The sequence below is a fragment of the Bufo bufo genome, chromosome 10, assembly GCF_905171765.1.
Source record: "Bufo bufo chromosome 10, aBufBuf1.1, whole genome shotgun sequence".
Classification (NCBI taxonomy): domain Eukaryota; kingdom Metazoa; phylum Chordata; class Amphibia; order Anura; family Bufonidae; genus Bufo; species Bufo bufo.
Genome location: NC_053398.1, coordinates 144,502,090 through 144,525,137, shown reverse-complemented (window position 1 = coordinate 144,525,137; position 23,048 = coordinate 144,502,090). Strand labels below are relative to the sequence as shown.

General features: G+C 49.2%; 1 protein-coding gene across 1 annotated transcript; it reads left to right on the top strand.

The window, feature by feature from the left end:
- Positions 1–1,280: 1,280 nt before the first annotated feature.
- Positions 1,281–22,069, top strand: TCF25 (transcription factor 25). The gene is made up of 18 exons (XM_040409561.1): positions 1,281–1,499; positions 3,467–3,601; positions 4,155–4,229; positions 4,533–4,678; positions 5,852–5,917; positions 6,022–6,104; positions 6,203–6,333; positions 7,137–7,236; positions 7,319–7,412; positions 9,128–9,220; positions 10,304–10,409; positions 12,251–12,410; positions 12,829–12,916; positions 13,842–14,000; positions 15,273–15,363; positions 18,033–18,112; positions 18,199–18,271; positions 21,830–22,069. The coding sequence occupies exons 1-18, from the start codon at positions 1,323–1,325 to the stop codon at positions 21,995–21,997; spliced, it is 2,025 nt and encodes a 674-aa protein (XP_040265495.1). The 5' UTR covers positions 1,281–1,322; the 3' UTR covers positions 21,998–22,069.
- The last annotated feature ends 979 nt before the right edge of the window (positions 22,070–23,048 follow it).

Here is a 23,048-nt window from a genome sequence, read left to right as displayed (position 1 = left end):
TGTACTCACAGCCGGCTACTGACATCGTAATCCAGGCCGGCCGGGCAGACGAGCGGCAGCGTCACTGACTGACGTCACGTGAGTGCGCCGCCTACTTTATGAATGAAGCAGGCGGCCCAGGCAGGTGACGTCAGTCAGTGACGCTGCCGCTCGTCTACCCGGCCGGCCTGGATTACGATGTCAGTAGCCGGCTGTGAGTACAAATACATTGAATGTTATACTACTGAGGGGCAGCAGGAATCATTATTCATTTAATTAAACATTTTATAAGTCTCTACTGGAGCTGCGGGGCCGGAGCACAGTGAACGCACCGGCCCCCAGCTCCTCCTCCCAGTCCCTCCCCGCTGATACATCGCAGCTTGCGATGTCAAAAGGTGGCGGAACTCCGTTCCGGTGCGTTCCGCCAGAAAAAAAGCCCTGTCCCTACCTTCTGTCTAATACACATACACACCCCACGATATGTACTTTCCCCTTCTGGTGTTACAGACCCCTGTACAATTTAACAATCTTCTTTAATACACAGACATTTAGATTCATACATTTCCTACACTGACACAAATGCGTTGCCAGTGACCAACTGTCTGTGCTCAGTCCAACGCGTAACCGTCAGTGCATGAGGAGCTGCGGATGTGGCGGCGAGGTCCGAGAGGTATGTGGGGGTGGGAGATCCTAGAGGGGGGGGACCCATACATTTTTTGCTATGGGGCCCAGTCATTTCTAGCTACACCCCTGGTATTAACCACTTCATACCAAGAACACTGCAGAAGACCTGCCATGTTAGATATGTCCTGACCTAGGTGCCAGAATCTGTCTCTTCAGTATTCTGCTATAGCATGGGACTGGAGTGTTTTTTGATAATTAGCAGCAAAACATCATTGTGATGTGTGTAGATAAAACTTTAATTATATTGAAAGCTTGCTCGCCATGTAGTAAACTGGTCCAGTCTCTGCATGCCAGCCACATTCATTTTATATGGTTAAAAAGCTGTTATTTTCAGAGACTATACTGCCTGAAAGCAAAAGCATTTGTATTCATCAGGTGAACAAGCCTTGTAGCAGCAGCATCAGTCCAGGTGCATGGGGATTCCTTTATGATCATTCACTTTACACATGATTGAAAAATGTATCTATGGATTTGTAACTCTGCCGCTAGGTGGCAGCATCCTATAATGAACGCACGTATCACTATCCCCACCTGCTGGCCGCAGCGGGTAGGACACACCAAGAGGCTGGAATTATACCTGCGCATGCGCACGGCCAACTCTCTCTTCCGTGCTCGTTCTTTATTTACGTGCTCGCCGCCCGCTGGGGTGAGCCGCAGCCATGTCTCGCAGGGCCTTGAGAAGGCTGCGAGGGGAACAGAAGGGACAAGAGGAACCTGGTGGCCCCGAGGAGATAGTGGAGGAGGAGGAACCACTACAGCCCGAGACGCGGAACCGGAAAAACAAGGGGAACCGCAAACTACTGGAAAACCGGGGCCTGAGCAACCCATTCCAGCTGGTGTGTACTGCCATCTGGTGGCGAGCAGAGGAACGGCGCGTGTCAGGAGAGAACCTGTGATGTGTCCCTCCTAGTGACCTCATTCACATTAGGTGCCTGCCCTGCGTTATTAGCCCTGACACCCCCAATAATATCTATTAATTTACATGTACTGCTTGACTGAAGCCGCATATCAGTGGAGGGAGGCTAGAGAGGCTTACTGAGCCGTCTGGCTCCACTGATCTCCCAGGGAAGGCTTACGGAGCAATCTGGCTCCTCTGATCTCCCAGAGAAGGTGCATGGAGCCACATGGTGCCGCTGATTTCCCAGGGAATGTGTACAGAGCCATCTGGCGCCGCTGATCTTCCAGGGAAGGTTTACGGAGCCTTCTGTGGCCGCTGATCTCCCAAGGAAAGCGTACATAGCCATCTGGCACCGCTGATTGCCCAGAGAAGGCTTACAGAGCCATCTGTGGCCGCTGATCTTCCAGGGAAGGTTTACGGAGCCTTCTGTAGACGCTGATCTCCCAAGGAAAGCGTACATAGCCACCTGGCACCGCTGATCTCCCAGAGAAGGCTTACGGAGCAATCTGGCTCCGCTGATCTACCAGGGAAGGCTTACGGAGCAGTCTGGCTCCGCTGATCTCCCAGGGAAGGCTTACGGAGCAATCTGGCTGCGCTCATCTCCCAGGGAATGTGTACAGAGCCATCTGGCGCCGCTGATCTTCCAGGGAAGGTTTACGGAGCCTTCTGTGGCCGCTGATCTCCCAAGCAAAGCGTACATAGCCATCTGGCACCGCTGATCTCCCAGAGAAGGCTTACAGAAATATCTGGTGCCACTGATGTCTTAGGGAACAATATGCAACAAGACCAGCTCATGATCTCCCTCAGAGGCAGATGTCAGGGGGGGGGGGGGGGGGCAGAACGGAAGCCCCCATATGTATGATCTGAAGTAGTGCGGCTGTCCTGCCGCCATCTGTTTCCTTCCATTTCTTTCTGCCTGGTCGGATGTGTATGACATGAAGAGTCCTAATCCCATGAAGGGTTGTCCCACCTGGGACTTTTATGGCTCTGATACGTCATTAATCTCAGATGGGTGCAAGTTCCATGTTTGGGACTCTCGTAGTGGTGAATGACAGGCGGCTGCGCAGGAGCAGCTTGTTCCAGGAGATAGGAGCAGGACCTGGGGGCGCTATCCGCATTATCACTGAGCGAATCGACGTTAACAAAGTGGAATTCAGTCCGAATTTCAAGAAGAATTCAGTTCAACACAAATCCGAATTTATTGGCGCTTCGTGGTAATGAATCAATTTTTCCTGAAATGGCGGTAAAAAAAAAATTGATTGTGGAGAGGCCGTGGCGGCCATCTTGATTGAAGAAAATGCGCCATATCTCTCGCACGCTGATGTGTGACGTCAACATGTCGGCGCGCTGGCCTGGTGCGGTGACGACATAAGTGATGACATCACTGCGCCCATCCAGCGTGATGACATTAGTGACATCATCACGCCAGCGCACACGGGAATTAGCACTTTTTCTTCCGTCAAGATGGCCGCGACGGCCTCTCCGTGATCAAATGAGGCGAGTATGTACTTTTTTTGTTTTAACTCCCTTATAGGCTGAATGTGACTCTCAGATGCCGCGATCAGTGTTGAAAGCGGCATCTAAAGGGGGGTTAAATGACGTCGCGATTGCTGCTGTAAACCTGGCAAAGACCGGACCACAGTTACAGCTATTACCGCCCAGTACCGTATACAGAATAAGTATCCGCGGGGCGTACCCGGATGACATCCTCTTCATTTGATTGACACTGATGACGCCGCACACGTGCCACTCCAGCAGACAACCTGCGCATGAGCATCACATATGCCCTGTTCTGGGCAGAGGAATGCACTTTTTCCTGCGCATGTGCCGGGCACGATGTCGCTTCACGTGCCTTGTAGGAGTAAATCTTCAGGTCACACAGAACGTGTTTCTTGCTTCCCACAGATCACTGAACCAGATGAAGACCCCCAGAGCGATCCAGACACCGGTCAGACCGCCGCGTCCAGACTTACGGATGAAGAGGAGTCCGGCGGGCAAGAGAAGCCTGAAAACGAGCCCAGTGAGGCGACTGCCGCTCAGGTAGGGACGACGACAGGCCTGTTTCATACTGACGCTTATAGTGCAGCCTGCCGTATCCGTAACTACCGCGTGCAGCTGTGCGCTGCCGGATGTCCGTCCGGACCCATTCACTATAATTGGGGTGTGCGCAGATCCAGCCGCAGAGAGGCGGCCGGACAAACGCACTGTAGTTACGGATCCGGAACCATTAACACCAGTGTGAAACAGGATGGTCAGTGGTTCCGTGTTTGGTCCGTGTGTCCGTCTTTGGCCCTCCGTGTCTCATCCGTAATCCACAGACACCGCCAGGCTGAAAATGAATTTCCAGATCATCTCCGACCAATGGTCCACGAAAACCACGGACCAAATACGCACGGCATCTGTGTTGTGTTGTGTGTGTGTGGTTTTCACTACTTCTCTAGACTGTAATGTGTGTGAGGGATCCATAATCGTGGACAAAAATAGGGCGTGCCTCCGTGATGTCGCCACAGTCTGCGGAAAACCAGACATTAAAGGCAATGCATACGCGAGCGGTGCGTGAGTAATTGACGTGTGTCCGGTTTTTTCGTTCTAGACTGCTTCCAGTAATAAAACCAAGAAGAAGAAAAAGAAAAGAAAATCGAAGAAGCCTGCGGCCGTGGACGGTCAGGTAAGATAACGGTGGGGGTTGTACTTCATGTGTTAGGGGCTGCCCTGTGAAGAGAACCTGCCCGGAGACCGGCTGTTATCCCTGGGGGAGATTTCCCCACAAACCGTCAGCAAAATCGGTACGTGGTACGGAAATGTGATCAAGGCCCGATTCATGTCCCTCCTGAGGGTGCGAGCCCAGTCCCGGATGTGTTGGGTTCACTCCTCCTTTAGTTTCTGATGCTATAATGCTTTTGGCGTCGTGTACGTTGTTATCGTGTCTCGTATCACCTGTCGCCATCTTGTGTCTTTCAACCACGTGCAGCCGGATGGCGCTGTAGAGGGCGGCGATGAGCTCGGAGACATTGACAGTATTCTGGAGAGGATAGAAAACACCAATGGAGTTGTGCCCCAGTTCCAGAACAACGGCGGCAACGCGAGCGCCCGGCCTCTGCTGTACGTGGAGCACAGGTACGGCGAGACAGGTCTACTATTAACCCCTTGGCGCCCCAAACCATATTGAGTTCTCGCTTTACTCTCCTGCCTTCCAAGAGCCGGGACTTTTTTTTTTACTTTTCTGTTCATCCGGATGAGGGTTTGTTGTTTTAATGACGACGTGTAATTCATCATTAGGTACAAGGTTCGGGTTCTCTAAGAATTCCGTTATGGATTCCGCCGTCACGGACCATACGTTATTCTTAGATAACCCGGACCTTGTACGCAGAGGATCGCTCAACAATACTCATGTTACATAGTGAAAAAAACGGGGGGGGGGGGGGGGGGAATTGAGTTTTGGTTACTGCGCGTCAAAAATGACAGATTCCGTTTATTGTGCAGGTCCGTGCGATTCCAGTGATGACCAATGTATTTATATATCTTGTTATGATTTACCAATCTTTGGGGGAAAAAAATTGTCGCCATATTCTGGCACCTGTAACTTATTCTGTAGTTTGTTTTTTTTTGACCATTTTGGGGTAACATATGACTTTTTGATCTTTTTCTGGGGGAGAAAGTGACCAAAAAAAAAACCTTTTTCACTATGAGGGATGAATATGTTTTTATACTTTGATAGTTCAGGTATTTTCGGATGCGGCGATACCAATTATATTGATGTTTTATTGTTTCTTTTTTTTGAGTTGCATTTATTTTCGATACCGTAAAAAAAAAGTATTGCGATACTCGATACCACGCAAAAAATAAAACGCCAAAAAAGCTGCGTACATTCTGCATTTTATGAAACATCCGGCCCATAATAGAACAGTCCGATCCTATTTTTTTGGGGGGGACGAGGTGACTAAGAAATGGTGAATCGTATGTATTTTTATTTATTTATGTTTTTTGTCACAGCGCTCACCACATAGGAGAGTTGTTTTTAAAATATATTTTATTAGTTTGGACTTTTTCTGACGTGTTTATTTTTTTATTTTATTGTTGATATATTTTTATAAGTAAAATTGGAAAAAAGGGGATGATTGGAACTTTTAATATTTTCGTGTTCTTTTGCCGGGTCATGTTGAAATGATGAGACGCGCCCCTCTATGCCTTCGTGGTTTTTTTGCCGGGTCATGTTGAAATGATGAGACGTGCCCCTCTATGCCTTCGTGAAATGCACGTTATGTCACCATCGGTGATTTCTGTTTGTAGGAACCTGAACCCGGAGACCGAGCTGAAGAAAATCTTTGGATCTCGAGCAGTCATGGGAGATCAGAGGTGGGTGACGGGTATATGCCAGAGACAAGATGGCAGCACGGGGTTTTATAGACCGGCCGTCAGATTGGAGAATGGAGGAGATTGTATTGGTTTTCACTTTGCAGACCACGACAGCGACAACGGCTGCATCACCGAAGCACGTGGCTGACGTCCCCGAAAAACACATGGCCGAGATTCAGCAAGACGGGTGAGTGCCCCGCCGGATGAAATGCCAAATAGACTGGCGACGCCGCCATGCTGATTGGGCTCCGTATTCATCCTAGATACTCCATCTTGTGTCATCAGGTATCTCGATGAGTCTCCTGGAGACCAAGCGAGGGGTCCAGTATTTCACCTTCGAGCACCATAGAGATTACCAGCAGGTTCAGTTCAAGTTCCTGGACGCTGTAGAGTCGATGGATCCGAACAACATTGTGGTAAGCGGCGGACTACTTTATGGGCGTGACACTCTCTGGGCAAGCCTTGTACATATTCTTGTTGGGCCTCTTTTAGTCTGTTTCCGTTCCGTTTTTTTTTGGCGGACCGTATACTGAACCAATAATTTCAATAAAACGAAGGTACTCCGTGTGCATCCCGTTTCCGTTCCTCAAAAAGATAGAACATGTCCTATTATTGACCGCATTACAGACAAGGATAGGACTGTTCTGTTAGGGGCCGGAATGCACACAGACGTCGTCCGTGTTTTTTGCGGACCGCGGTCATGTGAAAGAGGCCTTAGGGTGATTTGTACCTCACTTGTGACCTCCCTGTATGATCTGGGGCAAAGACCTCTCCCTCTCTGGTGGACTCAACAAAGCCATTTGTGACACCCGCTGTGCCCCCCGTTGTGGTTTCCCGCCTGGTATGTAAATCCATACCATCGGTACGGGGAGGAGGAGACAGCCATGTTTCTCAAGGGGCGTCACCTTCTCCCTGGCTGTGAGCTGCCCAATCACAGCGGAGAGCGGCACAGCCAGGGAGAAGGTGACGCCCCTTGAGAAACACGGCCGTCTCCTCCTCCCCGTACCCATGGTATGGATTTACAAACCACAGCGGGGGGACGGAGCAGCGCACAGGATAAATAGTAAGCGATATAACAGGCCTTCAGTATGCCCTAGTGCTAGTCAACCCGCTCGTTATATGATAATGTCAGACCGGGGAAAGGTCCTCTTTAATGGTAGCGGCTTCAGTCCAGATGGGATTTGTAGCGGACTGTGCATTTCTTTCGTTCTCTCCTCAGCTGCTCCTCCAGATGAACCCGTATCACGTAGACTCCTTGCTGCAGCTCAGTGACGTCTGCCGTCTTCAGGAGGACCAAGAAATGGCCAGAGATCTAATTGGTAAATGTCCGGTTCTGCAGATCTGCGCTGTTAATGTTGTGATTTATATGACGGTGGTCACGTTGCCTTGTTCTTCCTGCAGAGAGGGCCCTCTACAGTCTGGAGTGCGCATTCCATCCGGTTTTTAGTCTCACCAGCGGGACCTGCAGACTTGATTACTGCCGGGCAGAGAACAGGTCTGAGGCCACTGCTCTTATTATAGGGCTTTACCCATTACACATGTTTATGTTAAATCCATAGTGTCTGTCAGCAGGATCAAACCTAATATGCCATATATAATGCCAGTTAGGGTTGACCCTGCTGAGCTGTGGCGTTTGAGAGAAAATTAACATCTCACCTGGACCTGTAATCTTGTGGCTGCGCCAATAGTGCGGTGCAGGCGCGAGGTTAGGGGAGGGCGGAGGTCGTCTACTTGGGGCTCCAAAGGCATAATTAACAAAGTAATAAAACCTTCATTGTCTTCGGACAAGTATTGCTTTACTCAGCAGGGTCAACCCTATTAGCAGGCATGATGCCTGTTCTAATAAGGTTGACACTGCTGACAGATGCTCCTTAGGAGTCAGTGGTCAAAGGCGGCTGATATTATATGTTTACAGCAGGTTCAGAATCCTCATGTGTTACGTGCGGATTTTGCTACACATTTTCCACCTCTAGGTCAAAAGTCCTGAAAATGTGCGCTAGAAATCAGCGTAAAATATCTGGAACATAACGGACATATAAAAGTCTGGTCAGATCCTCGCGGCTGCGTCGATCCTCGGGGTTACTGCTGCGTTTGCATTTACTTTCATTTGCAGATGAGCAGAGAGTATCTGAAAAATGTTCTTAAAGGGGTTCTCCGGGAATTAAGAAAATTAAAATACTTAGAGGTTATCCAATCCCTGAAATGCTCCCCCCATGTCCCCGGGCCCCTCACACACAATGTACTTGCCTCGCTCCTGAAGCCCGCACGGCCGCCGCTGCATCTCCCCGTCACGCAGATGATAGGGAGGCTCGTTCCCGTCACTGCCTGCTATTGGATGTTTTCATCCGCGCGACGGGGAGATGCAGCGGCGGCCGTGCGGGCTTCAGGAGCGAGGTAAGTACATTGTGTGTGAGGGGCCCGGCATACGGGAGAGCATTTCAGGGATTGGATAACCCCTTTAAATATTACTTCATTAGAAATATATTCCCATATACTTTTTATTAGTTATAATGGCTCTTTTGTCTGGGGAGCAATCATTAGGAGAAAATAAAATGGCCGCCGTCCTATTAGTACACACACCTGTCCTAATCGCACAGCAGGACAACACTGAGCTAAAGAGCCGCCTCATCCTCCTCTCTGCTCGTGATCCTGAATACAGCTGATAAGATCTTCAGCTGAATCTCTGTAGGAATGTACAGAGAGGACGGACAGGACAGACTGTATACAAGAGCTGCTGCTCATCACCCCCACCCTCCGCTCTGGACTCCATCACTACAGAGATTCAGCTGAAGATCTGATCATCTGTATTCAGGACCATTATCCCCGACAAGCAGAGCAGAGAGGAGGATGAGGCGGCTCTTTACCTCACTGCTCTGAAGTAACTTGTGTGCTTTAATAGGTCGGCGGCCATTTTATTTCCCCTGATGATTGCTCCCCAGACAAAACGAGCCATTATAACTAATAAAAAGTATTTGGGAATATATTTATAACAAAGTAATATTTAAGTATTTTTAGTAATTTTATTTTCTTAATTTTCCGGAGAACCCCCTTTAAGGAAGTTTATGCAGCAGAAACAGGAAGTCTAGAGCTACGGACCCCCTCCTGACGGCCAGTACATGTGCTGCAAGGTTCCTGGGGGCCGTGGTGCATGTCTGTACAGATCCTTAACACGGCGACAACCTGATGACCTTGTTCTCCCTGTGTCCATAGAGGGTTTTTCTTGGCTTTGTTCAAGCACATGGTGTCCTTGGAGAAGAGAGGCTGCCTGAGGACTGCACTAGAGTTCTGTAAACTACTCCTCAGGTGAGTGAGCGCAGATCTGACCTCCTCCTATCTGAGCTTCTGGTTGGCTGATGGCAGTGACACCTAAATATAATTAGTCTTTACCCCTTACGTTTTTGTGTTTTTTGTTTTTTTTCAAATCCTCGCCTTCCCCGAGCCATAACTTTTTTACTTTTCCATTCACATAGCCTTATGAGGGCTTATTTTTGCAGGACAAGTTGCACTTTCTAAAGGCACCATTTCATATTGCATATGATGTAGCTGGAAAAAATTCCAAATGGAGTGGAATTGAAAAAACAAAATGCAATTCTGCCACAGTTTTTAGAGTTTTTTTTTTTTTTTTTACGGCGTTCACTATGTGCTAAAATTGACCTGTTACCTTCTTCGGTTCAGTGCGATTACGATACCACACTTACAAAAAAAACAAAAAAACTTTAAAAAATGTCTTCTTTCTTTTCATCGCCATATTCTACCAGCCTGCTTGAGGCTCTGAGCCATCCCTGGGATATTACAGCTTCCCCGATCTCACGTCGGGGAACGCGGTTATGGGCGCGGGAGCTTGCGTCTCCTGCGTCTGCACTGCTCGGATGGCGCGCTCACATTTGACCACGGCATCTGAGAGGTTCTATAGGCGGATCGCATACATTCGCCCCGGGTCTCCACTGTTTAAAACAGCAGAAACCCGGCGGCTATGGCACCCACTGCACGCATGAGTGCCGACTTACGCCATATATGTACAGCAGAGGTCGCCATGGGGTTTTCTGGTACTTGGATATTGATGGTCTATCCTGGTGATGGGTTATCCGTGTCAGATTAATGGGGGTCGACTCCCACTGATCAGATGTTTTGGGCAGCCGCCAGACACTATATAGTAGACAGAAGCATAAGGATTCGTCCACTGTGTAGTGTTTTCGCCGGAGACCATACATTGGACGGAGTCTTCCTTCCCGCGCTGGTGACTGTCTGTCTAAAACAGCTGATCCTTGATATTTCTGACCTATCTTGAGAATAGGTGCTCAATATGTAAGTACCGGAAAATCCCTTTAAATCTGACACTAGTATTTTTTGTTACCGGACTGATCAGCCTGACGTTATATTTTGCAGTTTTGATCCAGAGAACGACCCTCTTTGTATGCAGCTGCTGATTGACTACCTGGCTCTGCGTGCACGGGATTACCTGTTTCTTATCCGGATGTTCGAGGAGTGGGAGGTGAGTAGATTAGAGGGAATGGGAGAATTGCGGATTAAATCTGGCGATTATTTCCGTACATCATTCACCTGACCGTGGCAGGATCACCTGTGGATTGCCGACACGCTGCAGATGCCGCTGTAGCTGGTCCTTTGTGTAGCTCTATGCAGCTTCCCATGAGCAGCCCACCTACGCTCACCAGCTCCAGCTCGCATCCCTGCACGCAAAATAAATAAAAGTACAAGTTGCCGGAGGAAGCAAGGGATAAGAACGGATGACAGGAGGGATGGGGCTCTGCGGTGGAAACATCCGCACTGCTGCCATCATCTCTATCGCCTGATCATTTCCCCCCCTACTACAGAGCTCCCGAGAGGTTCCCGTCGCCCATTGATTCCCCCATATAAAAAAAAAAATATATAAGTAAACGTACAAAGTGCAGTATCCGTGTTTTACTGGACTTCATGGGATGGAGTATTGTGTTCTTTTTGCAATATATTGATGTATACCAGTCAGGGACCACTCCATCTGACTAATGGAACCCACTGGCAGCAAGGGAAATCTCTGAAAGTCGGGTTCCTTAGGAGACCGCGCTCTCATTTTGTGACCGGTAAAGTGACATTACCCCAACTTGTCTGTGTGCAGTCGGAGGCCTGAGTAAGGCTGAGTTCACACGGGCGAGATTTCCGCGCGGGTGCAACACGTGAGGTGAACTGATTGCACCCGCACTGAATCCGGACCCATTCATTTCTATGGGGCTGTGCACATGGGCGGTGATTTTCACGCATCACTTGTGCGTTGCGTGAAAATCGCAGCATGCTCTATATTGTGCGTTTATCACGCAACGCAGGCTCCATATAGGTGAATGGGGCTGAGGGAAAATCGCAAGCAAGTGCGGATGCGGTGCGATTTTTCACGCACGGTTGCTAGGAGACGATCGGGATGGGGATCCGATCTTTATTATTTTCCCTTATAACATGGTTATAAGGGAAAATGATAGCATTCTGAATACAGAATGCATAGTAAAATAGGGCTGGAGGGGTTAAAAATAAAATTATTTAACTCGCCTTAATCCACTTGATCGCGCAGCCGGCATCTCTTCTGTCTTCTTCTTTGCTGTGTGCAGGAAAAGGACCTGTGGTGACGTCACTCCGGTCATCACATGATCCATCACCATGGTAAAAGATCATGTGATGGACCATGTGATGACCGGAGTGACGTCACCACAGGTCCTTTTCCTGCACACAGCAAAGAAGAAGACAGAAGAGATGCCGGCTGCGCGATCAAGTGGATTAAGGTGAGTTAAATTATTTTATTTTTAACCCCTCCAGCGCTATTGTACTATGCATTCTGTATTCAGAATGCTATTATTTTCCCTTATAACCATGTTAGAAGGGAAAATAATACAATCTACACAACCCCGATCCCAAACCCGGTACCAAACATGCCGATTCTTCTCACGCACGTGCAAAGCGCATTACAATGTTTTGCACTCGCGCGGAAAAATCGTGCATGTTCCCGCAATGCCTGTGTAAACCCAGCCTAAGGCTTGTTTCGGTCAGGCTGTTCTGGTCAGGAACAGCCTGTCGGATCCGTCCTTGCCGGGCGCTGCCGGCATTCTGTCCAGCGGCGGAGATCCAGCCGCAATTCTGCAAATATGCCGAGGAGCAAATACCGCGGCACGCAGAACCTGCCGGATCTGTGAGACAAGCCTAAGAAGACTAGTCGACCGCTTCCATCTATCCCAGGCTGATTACGGTGCAGTTAGCAGTAGATGTAGCACAGCAGCCAATTCTCTGTGTTTATCTTTTTGCCACCTCTTTATCTATGTTTTAATCACTTTTGTGTCTTTTTTTTTTTTTTAGGCTCATCGAAATTTATCATTACTCCCCAATTTTGCGTTTTCTGTGCCGTTGGCTCTATTACAGTACAGTCAGCAGGAAGAGGTGCCGGAGCCAGAGCGGGTGACGACCTATGACAGGGCTTCACAGCTCATTCAGCAGGCTCTTATAATGTTCCCCGGAGGTAGGTGACCCGTCCATTAGGAATATTCTTTCTAATGTACCGGTATCTTCATCCTTTATTTTGCTGTTTTTATTTTTCATTTATTTTCCTCTGTGCAGTGTATAAAAACCATCTGGAAACCATCAGCAAGCTGTTATTGGTGGTGTGTTTCAGGTTCCTAATGGGGCTTTGCTTGGATCCAATTGGCTTTGTTTTACCACTATATGTTACATCGTAACGCTCGGCACCTCATTCTAGGGGTCTCGCCCCAGTCCACAGAACAAAGAGGCCACAGGCCTTCCTCACAGTGCCAGTCCATGTGCCAGGGGATCGCCACCTGTGGAATATCTTCTGCCAGGAATAGTCGGCCTCTTCTTACTCCTGCATTTGTCCTTGCTGTTGATCACTGTGGTTTATGTTCCCTTTTATTTTTCTGTAGTTCTCATTCCCCTCCTCGATGCCTGTGGCGTTCAGCCTGACTCTGCTGTAGCTTCTCATCCGTTTTTCGGAGCCGTCTCCCAAATCAGGTAAATAATGTTCATGCCACTATTCCGGCCGGGTGCAGGGTGTCGTAGGGACCCTATGTGAATTCAGGTCTACCTCAGTGTTCACTCCTTTGCACATGCTGACACTGTTTAAAGGGGTATTCCAGGACTTTAATATTGATGGTCTATGCCCAGCACTCCAGTTCCAGAGTAGCTCCGTCCACTATGTATGGAGCTGGTAACTGCAACACTGCCACCATTGAAGTCAATGAGAACAGAGCTGCAGTAACCAGCTCCGTGCACTACACAGCTGATCGGCGGGCGGGCGGGGGGGTTGGGTCGGACCCCTCTGATCAGATATTGATTGCCAGCAATATTAAAAATCTGGACTGGCCCTTTACGGTTTAGAAACTTGAGACATATTATTTTGATAAGTCAGAAGTTTCGATCAGCGGGGTCCAAGGGTTGGGACCCCCACTGATGGTTAAATTGAGGAGCCCTGTGCCCCTTTGGTCAGCTCTCCAAGCAATGTCTGTGCACAGACCTATGATTCTGTACGCAGCTCACGCCGCTCTCTGAGGGCAGCCGGACAGAAACCAAGGGGCACAGGGCTCTTCTTTAACTGGCCGTCCCATACAGGATGCTTGGCTGACGGACGGGACCTCCATGCTCAGTATCTGTGAAGGTCCCAGTGGTCGGACTGCCACCCATCAGTTTATTTTCTCCTATCCTGTGGGTAACGTTCAGACCCGGCAAAAAAAAACCTTTAAGGCAGGCCCGTCATTAAGGTAGTTAATAGATAACAAATGAATAGTGCTAAGCTGCAATACCTGATACAACCCACGGACTAGAGGGGCATGGTTCTGTTTTTCCAGTCTCGGACAGTTCTATAGCTAATTTTAGACTTTGCTATGAAAATAAGTGTATTTTACTTTTGGAATGCATTTTTTATTATTTTTTTTTGCAGCCAACCCATTGCCCTGTCCCAGTTGATCTCTCTGTATATTGGAAGATGTCACAACCTCTGGAAGGATCCTTCAGTCATGTCCTGGCTGGAGCAGAATGTACAAGAAGTTTTGCGCGGGGTGGACAGTAACGATCCTGCAGTGAAGGACTGTGAGCTCAGGTGAGGACCCCTCTGTGTGTGACGGTGGTCTGGTGGCAATGCACAAAGTGTACCCCAATCTGCCTGGGAGAGGGGCCTCATCCACTGCCCTGCCATCTACTACACAGACTATCCCGAGCTCAAAAATGATGCCACCCTGGGAGTGAAAACATGGGGAGTGGGATGGTTGAAGGTTCAATAGGCGCTGATATGAAGGGCACTAGTACTTCCTGCAGATGACGCTGTATGTCCTGAGCCCTCCGTACACATGCACGCATGGCTTGGCTGTGCATGCATGTGCGCTGAACGTGGAGTGGAAGCTGCTGCCAGACGCCTCTGGTGGCTGATTATCCCTGAGTGAACAGAAGGATGAGAGAGTTGAAATCCAACATGCCCCATCCTAATCTCCCCCAACATCTGCTATTGGGTGAGCTTCAGAATGCCCCCCCCCCATACACATTAGATGGTTAGCCAGTCCTAATGAAATCTACGGGTTTGGCCAGGTTAAAGGGGTTGTCTGATACTTTGTAAAATAACGATCTGGAGGGGAGTAGCCAGAAAGAAGCTGAACTCTCCTGCTAAACGTCCCTCGGGTCCAGCAAGGCGGCCTGGTCACCTTCGGATTGGAAGTAATGATGATGAGACATCCGTCGTTTTCTTGACTGCTCAGCCAGTCACTGGCCTCAGCTGTCACGTGCCCTTAACGCACTAGTGACTGCTGAGGCCAGTGATTGACTTAGTGGTCACGTGAACAATGGAGGTGAGACTGTATCCACAGCACTGGACCAGGGACCTTCAGCAGGTGAGTTCATCTTCCTTCTTTGTTTTATAGACTTTGCTGCTCCCCTTCCGATTTTTGCAAAGTGTCAGACAACCCCTTTAAGTTTGCCCAGCTGCACGTTCACTGCTCGTAGATGAAACTGCAGAGCTGGAGTCCGGCCACCATCTTCCCGGATTGTGCATTATCATTTGGCACTAAGTGTAGGCTATGAAGTGAAATTCTATTCCGCAGAGGAGACCACAGAGGCGCCCGGTGCCACTGCCGCCTATGAAATCTATGATAAAACGTATTTAGATCAGTAGGTTTATTACTTACGGCAGGCCGTAGGCACCTAGATGCTGTCAGGAGGTTAGGGAGCCGCTGTGAGAAGTGTGAAGCTCGGAGAACAAAGGCCCAGTGATAACATGAAAGCGTCCTCTGTGGCTAGAAATAGCCGGACCGCCCTGTACTCGCAGGGGCCTGAAAGACTTGTGATTGTTGCACTGATCTATGTCAACTTTTTCCATCGCCAGGAGAAAGACTGTGTATCAGAGCGCCCCCAGGAACATCCATCGTCACATCATCCTATCGGAGGTCAAGGGAGCGAGCGCTGCGCTGCCTCTGGTAAGTATTCCGCCTCCCTGTGTGCTTGATCCGGGGAGGAGGAGGCGGCACATTTAGCGATTTCTTGCTCATATCATTGGGGGACACAGAAGACCATGGGTATAGCTGCTGCCACTAGGAGGCGACACTAAGCCAAAAAGTATTAGCGCCTCCTGTCAGCTACACCCCTCCTGCAGACACTGGGCTAATCCGTTCTTAGGTCCGCCAAAGATCTAATCTGAGGTTGGGGCTTCAGTCGGTCTTAAACCACTGGTTTTCCCACACATGATGGGGGGGGGGGGGGGGGGCCGTGCTGCTCGCTCTCCACCTCTAGGCCAGGATCTCAAATCCGCTGTTACCTGCCAGCAATCGGGTCATTGTAACCTCCCCTCGGGGAAGTCCTCCCTGTTACCAGTGTAGCTGCCCTCTCCAGGGGGCAGCACACCGGTGAAGGTGGCACGGCTGTAGCCAGGGTGGGCAGAAACCGTCAGATATGCAAGTATATTACCTTCTCCTCGTTTCCTGGCTCGGGTTCTACGGGGTTAATCTGTGCCCGAGGCGTTGTTTTTTCTTCTCTAGTATTTACTGTGTTTTTGTCCTGGAGGTGGTCACATGATCACCGGGATTCCAGTGCCAGGAGGCTGCTGCTGGGTGTAAAGGTGAACCCAGAACTTACAGTAGAGAATGATTAATGCAAAAAGGTCTATTGCAGGGTCATGTCATGTTCACAGCGCCAGCATATTCTATATAGCACCTTACTATAAATTGCTGGATGTAAAAATCGTATAAATTGAAAAAAAAATAAGTCAAAAAAAAAAAATGCATAAAGTATGTAAACCTGCGGAGAAAATCACGTCGCTCGCCCAACAAGTAAGCAAGTTCTAGGCATTACGCGGACGGTCCTGAAACGGTTAAGCTGCTCCTCTCAGTGAAGGAAGCGCCAATAATCGCTCCGTTAATTTCCCCATTGATGTCTCATTAGTGACTAACTCCGCCCACAAAGCGTCATCTCCTGTTGCTTTAATCTTCTCCGGCTTAGTCCTAGGGTTGTGACACATGTAAAGGGGCGATCCCACGATTAATGTAAAAAAATTTAAATCGCACATCATATAACATATGACAACGTCTAACAAAGCCAGAACCAGCCCTGGACCTCACATGGATCCAGAGATCTCCAAAGTCATTGCTTTGGGGGGGGTCCTATAGCTGTCATGACATCAAACAGAAGATATGGCCGTCAAAGGATGGAACTGAGCGTGTGCAACCACCTTTGCGAGGTGGACAGAGAGATGAGGAAAAGAACAAACAGCAGGTGGCGCTATACAGAGGTTTTATTGAATAACATTTTTAATTACATGCAATTACAAAAGTATTCAGATCCAGGTGTTGGCTTAAAAATGCTGAATATTTAGTAAGACCTTCGCCGTACGTCCTGGTTAGACTTCTCCAGTGGACGGAAGACGGCATGCGCCGGGCATACCACAGCATTCACTTGGCTTCTGAGCTGGAGTACCCCCGCACAGTGGATGGAGATGACGCTTTACGGCTCCGTTCATCATGTACAGTAGTTACCAGCTACTGATCGGTGGGGTCCCTGGGTTTCGGGCCTCCAATGATCTGGTATTGATGACCTATGGACAGCTCTTTAAAGGAATCTTCCACTTTCATATAAATAAAGTGTAATAAATGTATGTTGAAAAGTTCTGCAGCTTCCTAGTATACCTTTTGGGTTTAATTTCCTCACCCTTTTCAAGATCTTTGCTTGCTGTCAGACAGTGGCACACGACCTAGACCTGTAAAAGTTGGGCACTTCCAAGGCGTATTTTCTGGATAAAGGTTACATAACCCTTTACAGTAGCCATAGATTTTGCACGCTACCCCCACCAGAGAGCTGCGGCAGCTCAGGATGTGACTGCGTTCACTCTTATGTCCTGGGTTAAGTGTCTGACCGGTGGGGGGGGTCCCATCAGTGAGACCCTCACAAGAATGGAGGACTTGCCGCCCCATGGAGTGGCGGTCGAGCGCGTGCGCTGTTGCATAATTCAGTCTGTGTGGGACTGTCGGAGATTAGGAACTCCTATGGGGATGAAGGCAGCCATTGCGTGCATGCTCGACCACCACTGCATTCATCCAAGGAGGACCACAGTCCCGTAATCTGTGGGGATCCCATCAAACATTAGGACACCCATAAAGGGGTTGGCCACTGTCTTTTACTGCGGCTAGTAACAGATGTGCTCACCTGCTCCCAAAATGATAGAGAGTCCCGTCCATCAGCGGCCTCCATTCACTTATACTGGGAACAGATGGGGGAACCAGTCCCCTGTGTCAGTGAATGGAGGCCGCTGATGGATGGGCGCGCGGACCTGCAAGTAAACCTTTGGATATCGGTGCGGATTGATAATGTGCAGATAGCGGCCGATACATTAGATATAATTCTGTTGTAGTCGAGCCCAGTCACATTGCAGACAGTATCCAGCACTGACTGGTGATGGAGGGGCATTACCAGTCTGAATGGGCTTGTGGCCCACTAAAGCAGGCCAGATCTTGTGTGTAGTACTGAGCGCACACAATCCGCGTGTGTCTCGCCAAGCCCCATCCTGCATGGTGTCTCGTGTCTCTTCAGCCTCCTCTCATTGCTGTATTGTGTTTGATTATCCGGGGATTTACTCTTGTGTTTGTTCCGTCTACAGGATGTGACGTCGCAGCCGGTGCTCGGCTTTGACCCGTTGCCTCCCCTGGACTCTGTGGTGTCGTACACAAGGCCCGAGAGGTAAGTCCTTGTGTCATTTCCCACCATGATGTCTCTGCCCGGTTTGGTTGTTGATGTGTTTTTTGTTTTTTATGCTCCTCTTCCAGAACGCACCGGCCGTCGAATGGAGGGACCTTATCTCTGTTCTTTAGATCGCTTTTACCAAATTTTAACTTGCAGGTGGGTGAGAACATAAAACGAAGCTCTTTTTTTGCTTTTGTCATTTTGTCAAGGCCTTATGCACACGGCCGATACCCGGATTGCGGGGCGGTGCAGAACGGGGACACGGAAGGACTATGGACTGCTTCCGTGGGGTTTCTCTCTGTGCTTCCGCACCGCAAAAAAATAGAACATGCTCTATTTTTTTGTGGTGCGGACGGATCAAGTTGAATGGGTCTGGATCCATCTGCGGCAGCCGCACAGATGTTGTGGTCCCCAATGCACAGAACGGCCGAGCAACAGCCGTGTGAACTGCCCATAGAACTGCCTATTCTGGTCTGCGAACAAGAATAGGACATGTTCTATTTTTTTGCAGAGCTCTCCGCATCTCTCCCGGCCCCATAGAGAATGAATGGGTCTGCTCCTGTTCCCGATATTGCGGAATGGATGCGGAACCATTTGCGGACGTGTGATGTGAATGGACCCTTACACTCCAAAGTCCTATATGACTGCTGCAGCTTTTATGGTTACGTCAGTTTTGTTTTTTGTTTTTAAAACCCTGACAACCCCGTTAAACTTATACGGAAAGGTGAAATCAGTGTTGTATTCTCCTGACGAAGAGGGGAAACGCCTCGAGGACCATAGTGTTTATGAGTAGGTCTTGTCTGTGACCCATTAGCCCCCCGGGGAGACACGGGCGGCCACAAGGCATCTGATGGGTGTAGTAGATAATTTCGGTGGTAGAGGCCTCTATGACCTGTGTATTCCTGTCCTCTCTGACTCTGCTGTATTTCGCCCGGTCACACCCCATGGTACTATAGTAACCAGCCAAAAATACACACAATGCCTTGTTTTCATCATTTGTTTCCCCGGGGGGCGAGCCGCCTCTTCTTGTCATTTTATTGGGTTTATCAGCGGTACGGATCGTTTCTGGAGAGGGACGACTGGTACACTCATGTGATGGTGTGAGGGGAGGGCTGTGTGTAATGGGGGAGAGGTCATTGATGTGAGAGGGAGAATAGCGATTAGGGAAGGGGGTCACACGCACTAAAAGCAGAAGGAGCAGGCCCCACAGCACTGCAGAGTATTTCAGTAGAAGGATGATTTTAGAATTGAGTGAGGCAGGGGCCCTCTGCTGTTGGGTGACCGCTCACACGGATCCAGAGATCCCACCATTCATTGCTCCTATTGCTCTGCTGCCGCTCAGGGGGCGTGTCCATTCTGCTGCCGCTCAGGGGGCGTGTCCATTCTGCTGCCGCTCAGGGGGCGTGTCCATTCTGCTGCCGCTCAGGGGGCGTGTCCATTCTGCTGCCGCTCTCTCCCTATCACAGCTCAGGAAGCATTTGAAGGATGAAACTGAGCATGTGCGGCCACCTCAGTGAGCAGGACAAAGCAATAAGAAAAAGCACAAACAGCAGGTGGAGCTATACAGATTGTACTGAATAACTCAGCGGCTATGCAATTTTTTTTTTATTACAAGCAAATACAAAAGTATTCAGATCCAGGCGCTGGTTTGAAAACTGTAGAATATTTTCTGCGGGACAACCCCTTTAATGGAATTTTATCCGTTGCCCTCTACATAGATCGCTATATTACACTTCAGTGCTGCCACCTGCTGGTCTGAATTTTAATATACAAGTAATGAGCCCAGAAGCCTAGTACAGGCTTTGGCTCATTGCTTTCATGGAACGCCTTCCCCAATCTCCGCCCGGTCGACGCGTTCCTGCTCTGCAAGTGCGCGCTTCTGGGTTTTAGGCCTCTCCGGATGTCACATTTTGACCACCAATGGGTGCGATTTGATGTTCTTGTCAATCGCATACATTAGCCCTGGGTGTCTGCTGTGTGAAAGCGGTTGTTGGCTCCGCTCCGGATCGGGCGCCATCTTTAAAGACCTGATATCCTGATATTAGTTTTGTCTGTTGCTGGGAACAGCCTCCATTGCTTTCAGAGGGAACGGTCCCCAAATGCCCCCGCTTCTAGGAACAGCATCCGAAGGAAATCACATGGCGTAAAACTTCAAAGACGTCCCAGAAGGATAAACTAATTTGGGCATTAGAAATATTTGTCTTTGAAGTAATTCAGGCTGCGTGCTGGAAAAATGACACCGGTGACCGGTTATCTCACTTATCCCATTATCTCAGACGTCCAACGATATAATCACATTGGGGCAGATTTATTAAAGGGGTCCTCTCACTTCACCATGTAGAGAAAGTTACTACAAGGCACTTACTAATATATTGTGATTCTCCATGTTGCCTCCTTTGCTGGCTGGATTTATTTTTCCATCATTTTATACAGGGCTCATATCCAGGGGTTACGACCACCCTGCAATCCAGCAGCGGTGGTCGTGCTTGCACACTATAGGAAAAAGCGCTGGCTTCTCTGGTGGCCAATATCGTGGGGGCACACATAGGCACATACGTGCAGCAGCTCCGATCCTGGGCGCTTCCAATCTGCGCTGTAGCGGTGGTCGTAAACCCCTGGAGACGAGCCGTGTATAATGTGATGGAAGAATGAATCCAGCCAGCAAAGGAGGCAACATGGAGAATCAGAATACATTAGTAACTTCCTCTACATGATAAAGACCATTTCCTGATGTAAGACAATTTCTTTAAAGGGGTTCTCCGGGCTTTTACTATTGATTATCTCTCTTAAGGATAGATCATCAATGTCAGATTGGCGGGGGTCTGACACCAGGCACCCCCTCTGATCAGCTGTACGGGGAGATGGCGCACGCCGTGTGCACGTGCCGTCTCCAGTCTCTCTTCCTGTCCGCTGCTGTATTATGGGACAGAACAGGAAGAGGGATGCGCGCACTGCGTCTCCTCATACAGCTGATCGGCAGGGGTTCCAAAACGGCAAAACGGACAAGAATAAGACAGGTTATATTTTTTTTTGCGGAGCACGATGCGGACAGCACACGGAGTGCTGTCCGCATCTTTTTCGTCCCCATTGAAGTGAATAGGTCCGCATTCAAGCCGCAAAAACGGCTGCTCGGATGCGGACCAAAACAACTGTCGTGTGCATGAGGCCTAAAGCTACAGCAGGGTCTGGCAGGGGAACAGCTTGCTGGATCCGTGCTAACGATAGCCCACCGTGCGGCCGGAAGTCCGCTCTGACCCCATTCACCATAATGGGGGCAAACAAGCTGAGAGGCAGCCGGACAAAAAGCGCAGCATGCGGTTCCCCCTCCGGAACAGCCTGCCGAAAGTGTGAAAGAGGCCTAAGACGGTGCAGGAAGCGGACCTCAAGGAGTTTGCCAACAGGAAACGCCAGTCTTAGTAAATGTGCCCCATTGCAGCAGATTCACTAATCCTGTCTAATATTCGGACACGGCAGTCTGAAAAATGGCTCTGAAAATTTGGTGCGTCCTTTAGTCTCTTTTGTCTAACTTTTACACCCCACACTTTCTGCAAATATTTTGGAACAATTTTGGTGCCTTTCCCGCTAAACCACGCCCCTTCCCATTAAGCCACGCCCCAGTCACACACACACACAAAAAAAAAGTGTCTAAAGCATAAACCACATGTGCACATTAAGCCATCTTTGTGTAATAAATCTTCCCCATACTTTTTGCAGGGCGATGAGGCCGCCGCCGAGGGTGAAGACGCCGGGGCTGCGCGGGACTTGAATCGAGGTGTGAATAGACTCATGGCAGCAATGAGAGACATGCTGGCCAACATCCAGTTCCAAGAACCTCCGCGGGAGGACAATCCTGACATGGATGCAGACGGAGAGTGGGACTGATGCCTTCCCCGGTCCTCACCATACATTTTTTTACAGTCTGTACAGTGCAATAAATAGAGATGTGCTATCCAGCACGGGTCTCGGGGTGTCAATATGATGCATGAGATGATTCCTCGTAATCTTCCTCTGTAAATCGCGTGTTTTCGGTGCCTCCAACATGTGAGCGTCCTGCAAATCTCATGAAGTGTGAAGCGGGGAGCTGGTAATGCATCTCATGTGAGGTACAGCAGTGCCTTCAGAATTAGACCAGTCACACGGAAACCATGACGTTTCTTCCAGAAATGAACCGCCCTGACCCCACCGGTGGTAATAACATGGGCCGTGGCTGCTCTCTGCCTACGCAGAATCGCGACTTCAATATCCCATTCACAAGCTGTGGAAATCACAGGATGCCATCATATCCGTCATGGATTTGACCCATTTCAGGAAGAATCTGAGCAGTGTCCTAACACCTTTAGGCCTCGTGCACACAGCTACACGGTACGGTCTGAAGAAATCTACGAGAAAGTACGTTTTTTTCGTCTGTGGCATGCTGTCTAAATCTAGAAAGGAACTCCCAACTTGCATGAAGAGTCCAAGGCAGCACCAAAAAAGTATAAACCACTTTTTTCTGGGGTGGCGAATAGAAGCCATGTTTTGGCGTGCAGGCTGCCCCCAAGCTGTGTATCCATGATTTGGCGGCGCCTTGGACTCTACGCGATTCTGTCCTTCAGAAAAAACACATAAACGAGGACAAACGTAGTAAAAAGTCTGCCCTTGTGGACTGCGTTTGTCCGGTTATAGTTTCTGGGTGCTGTAGGGCGAGCGGTACGTCTCACCGCCTCTTTCCTGCACAAAGGGAAGAAGAAGAAAAAAAGATATATATTTTTTATTTTATTTGGAGGCTGTACAAAACAAATACGTAACCCCTCATTCGCTTATTAAAGATGCTTTCCATCATGCACACTTGCTTGGATGTGAAAGGAGCATGTTGGGAGTTGTAGTATCACAACAGCTGGAGCGCTAAAGGTTGCCGATTAGATTAGAAAAACATGCCTTACTTCCCTCCAAG

Bases quoted from the DNA above. Each gene is read 5' to 3' on its own strand.
- TCF25 (XM_040409561.1), top strand. From the start codon at position 1,323: ATGTCTCGCAGGGCCTTGAGAAGGCTGCGAGGGGAACAGAAGGGACAA. The intron at 1,500-3,466 runs GTGTGTACTGCC...TGCTTCCCACAG, and splicing joins TGAGCAACCCATTCCAGCTG to ATCACTGAACCAGATGAAGA. The intron at 7,237-7,318 runs GTAAATGTCCGG...TTCTTCCTGCAG, and splicing joins AATGGCCAGAGATCTAATTG to AGAGGGCCCTCTACAGTCTG.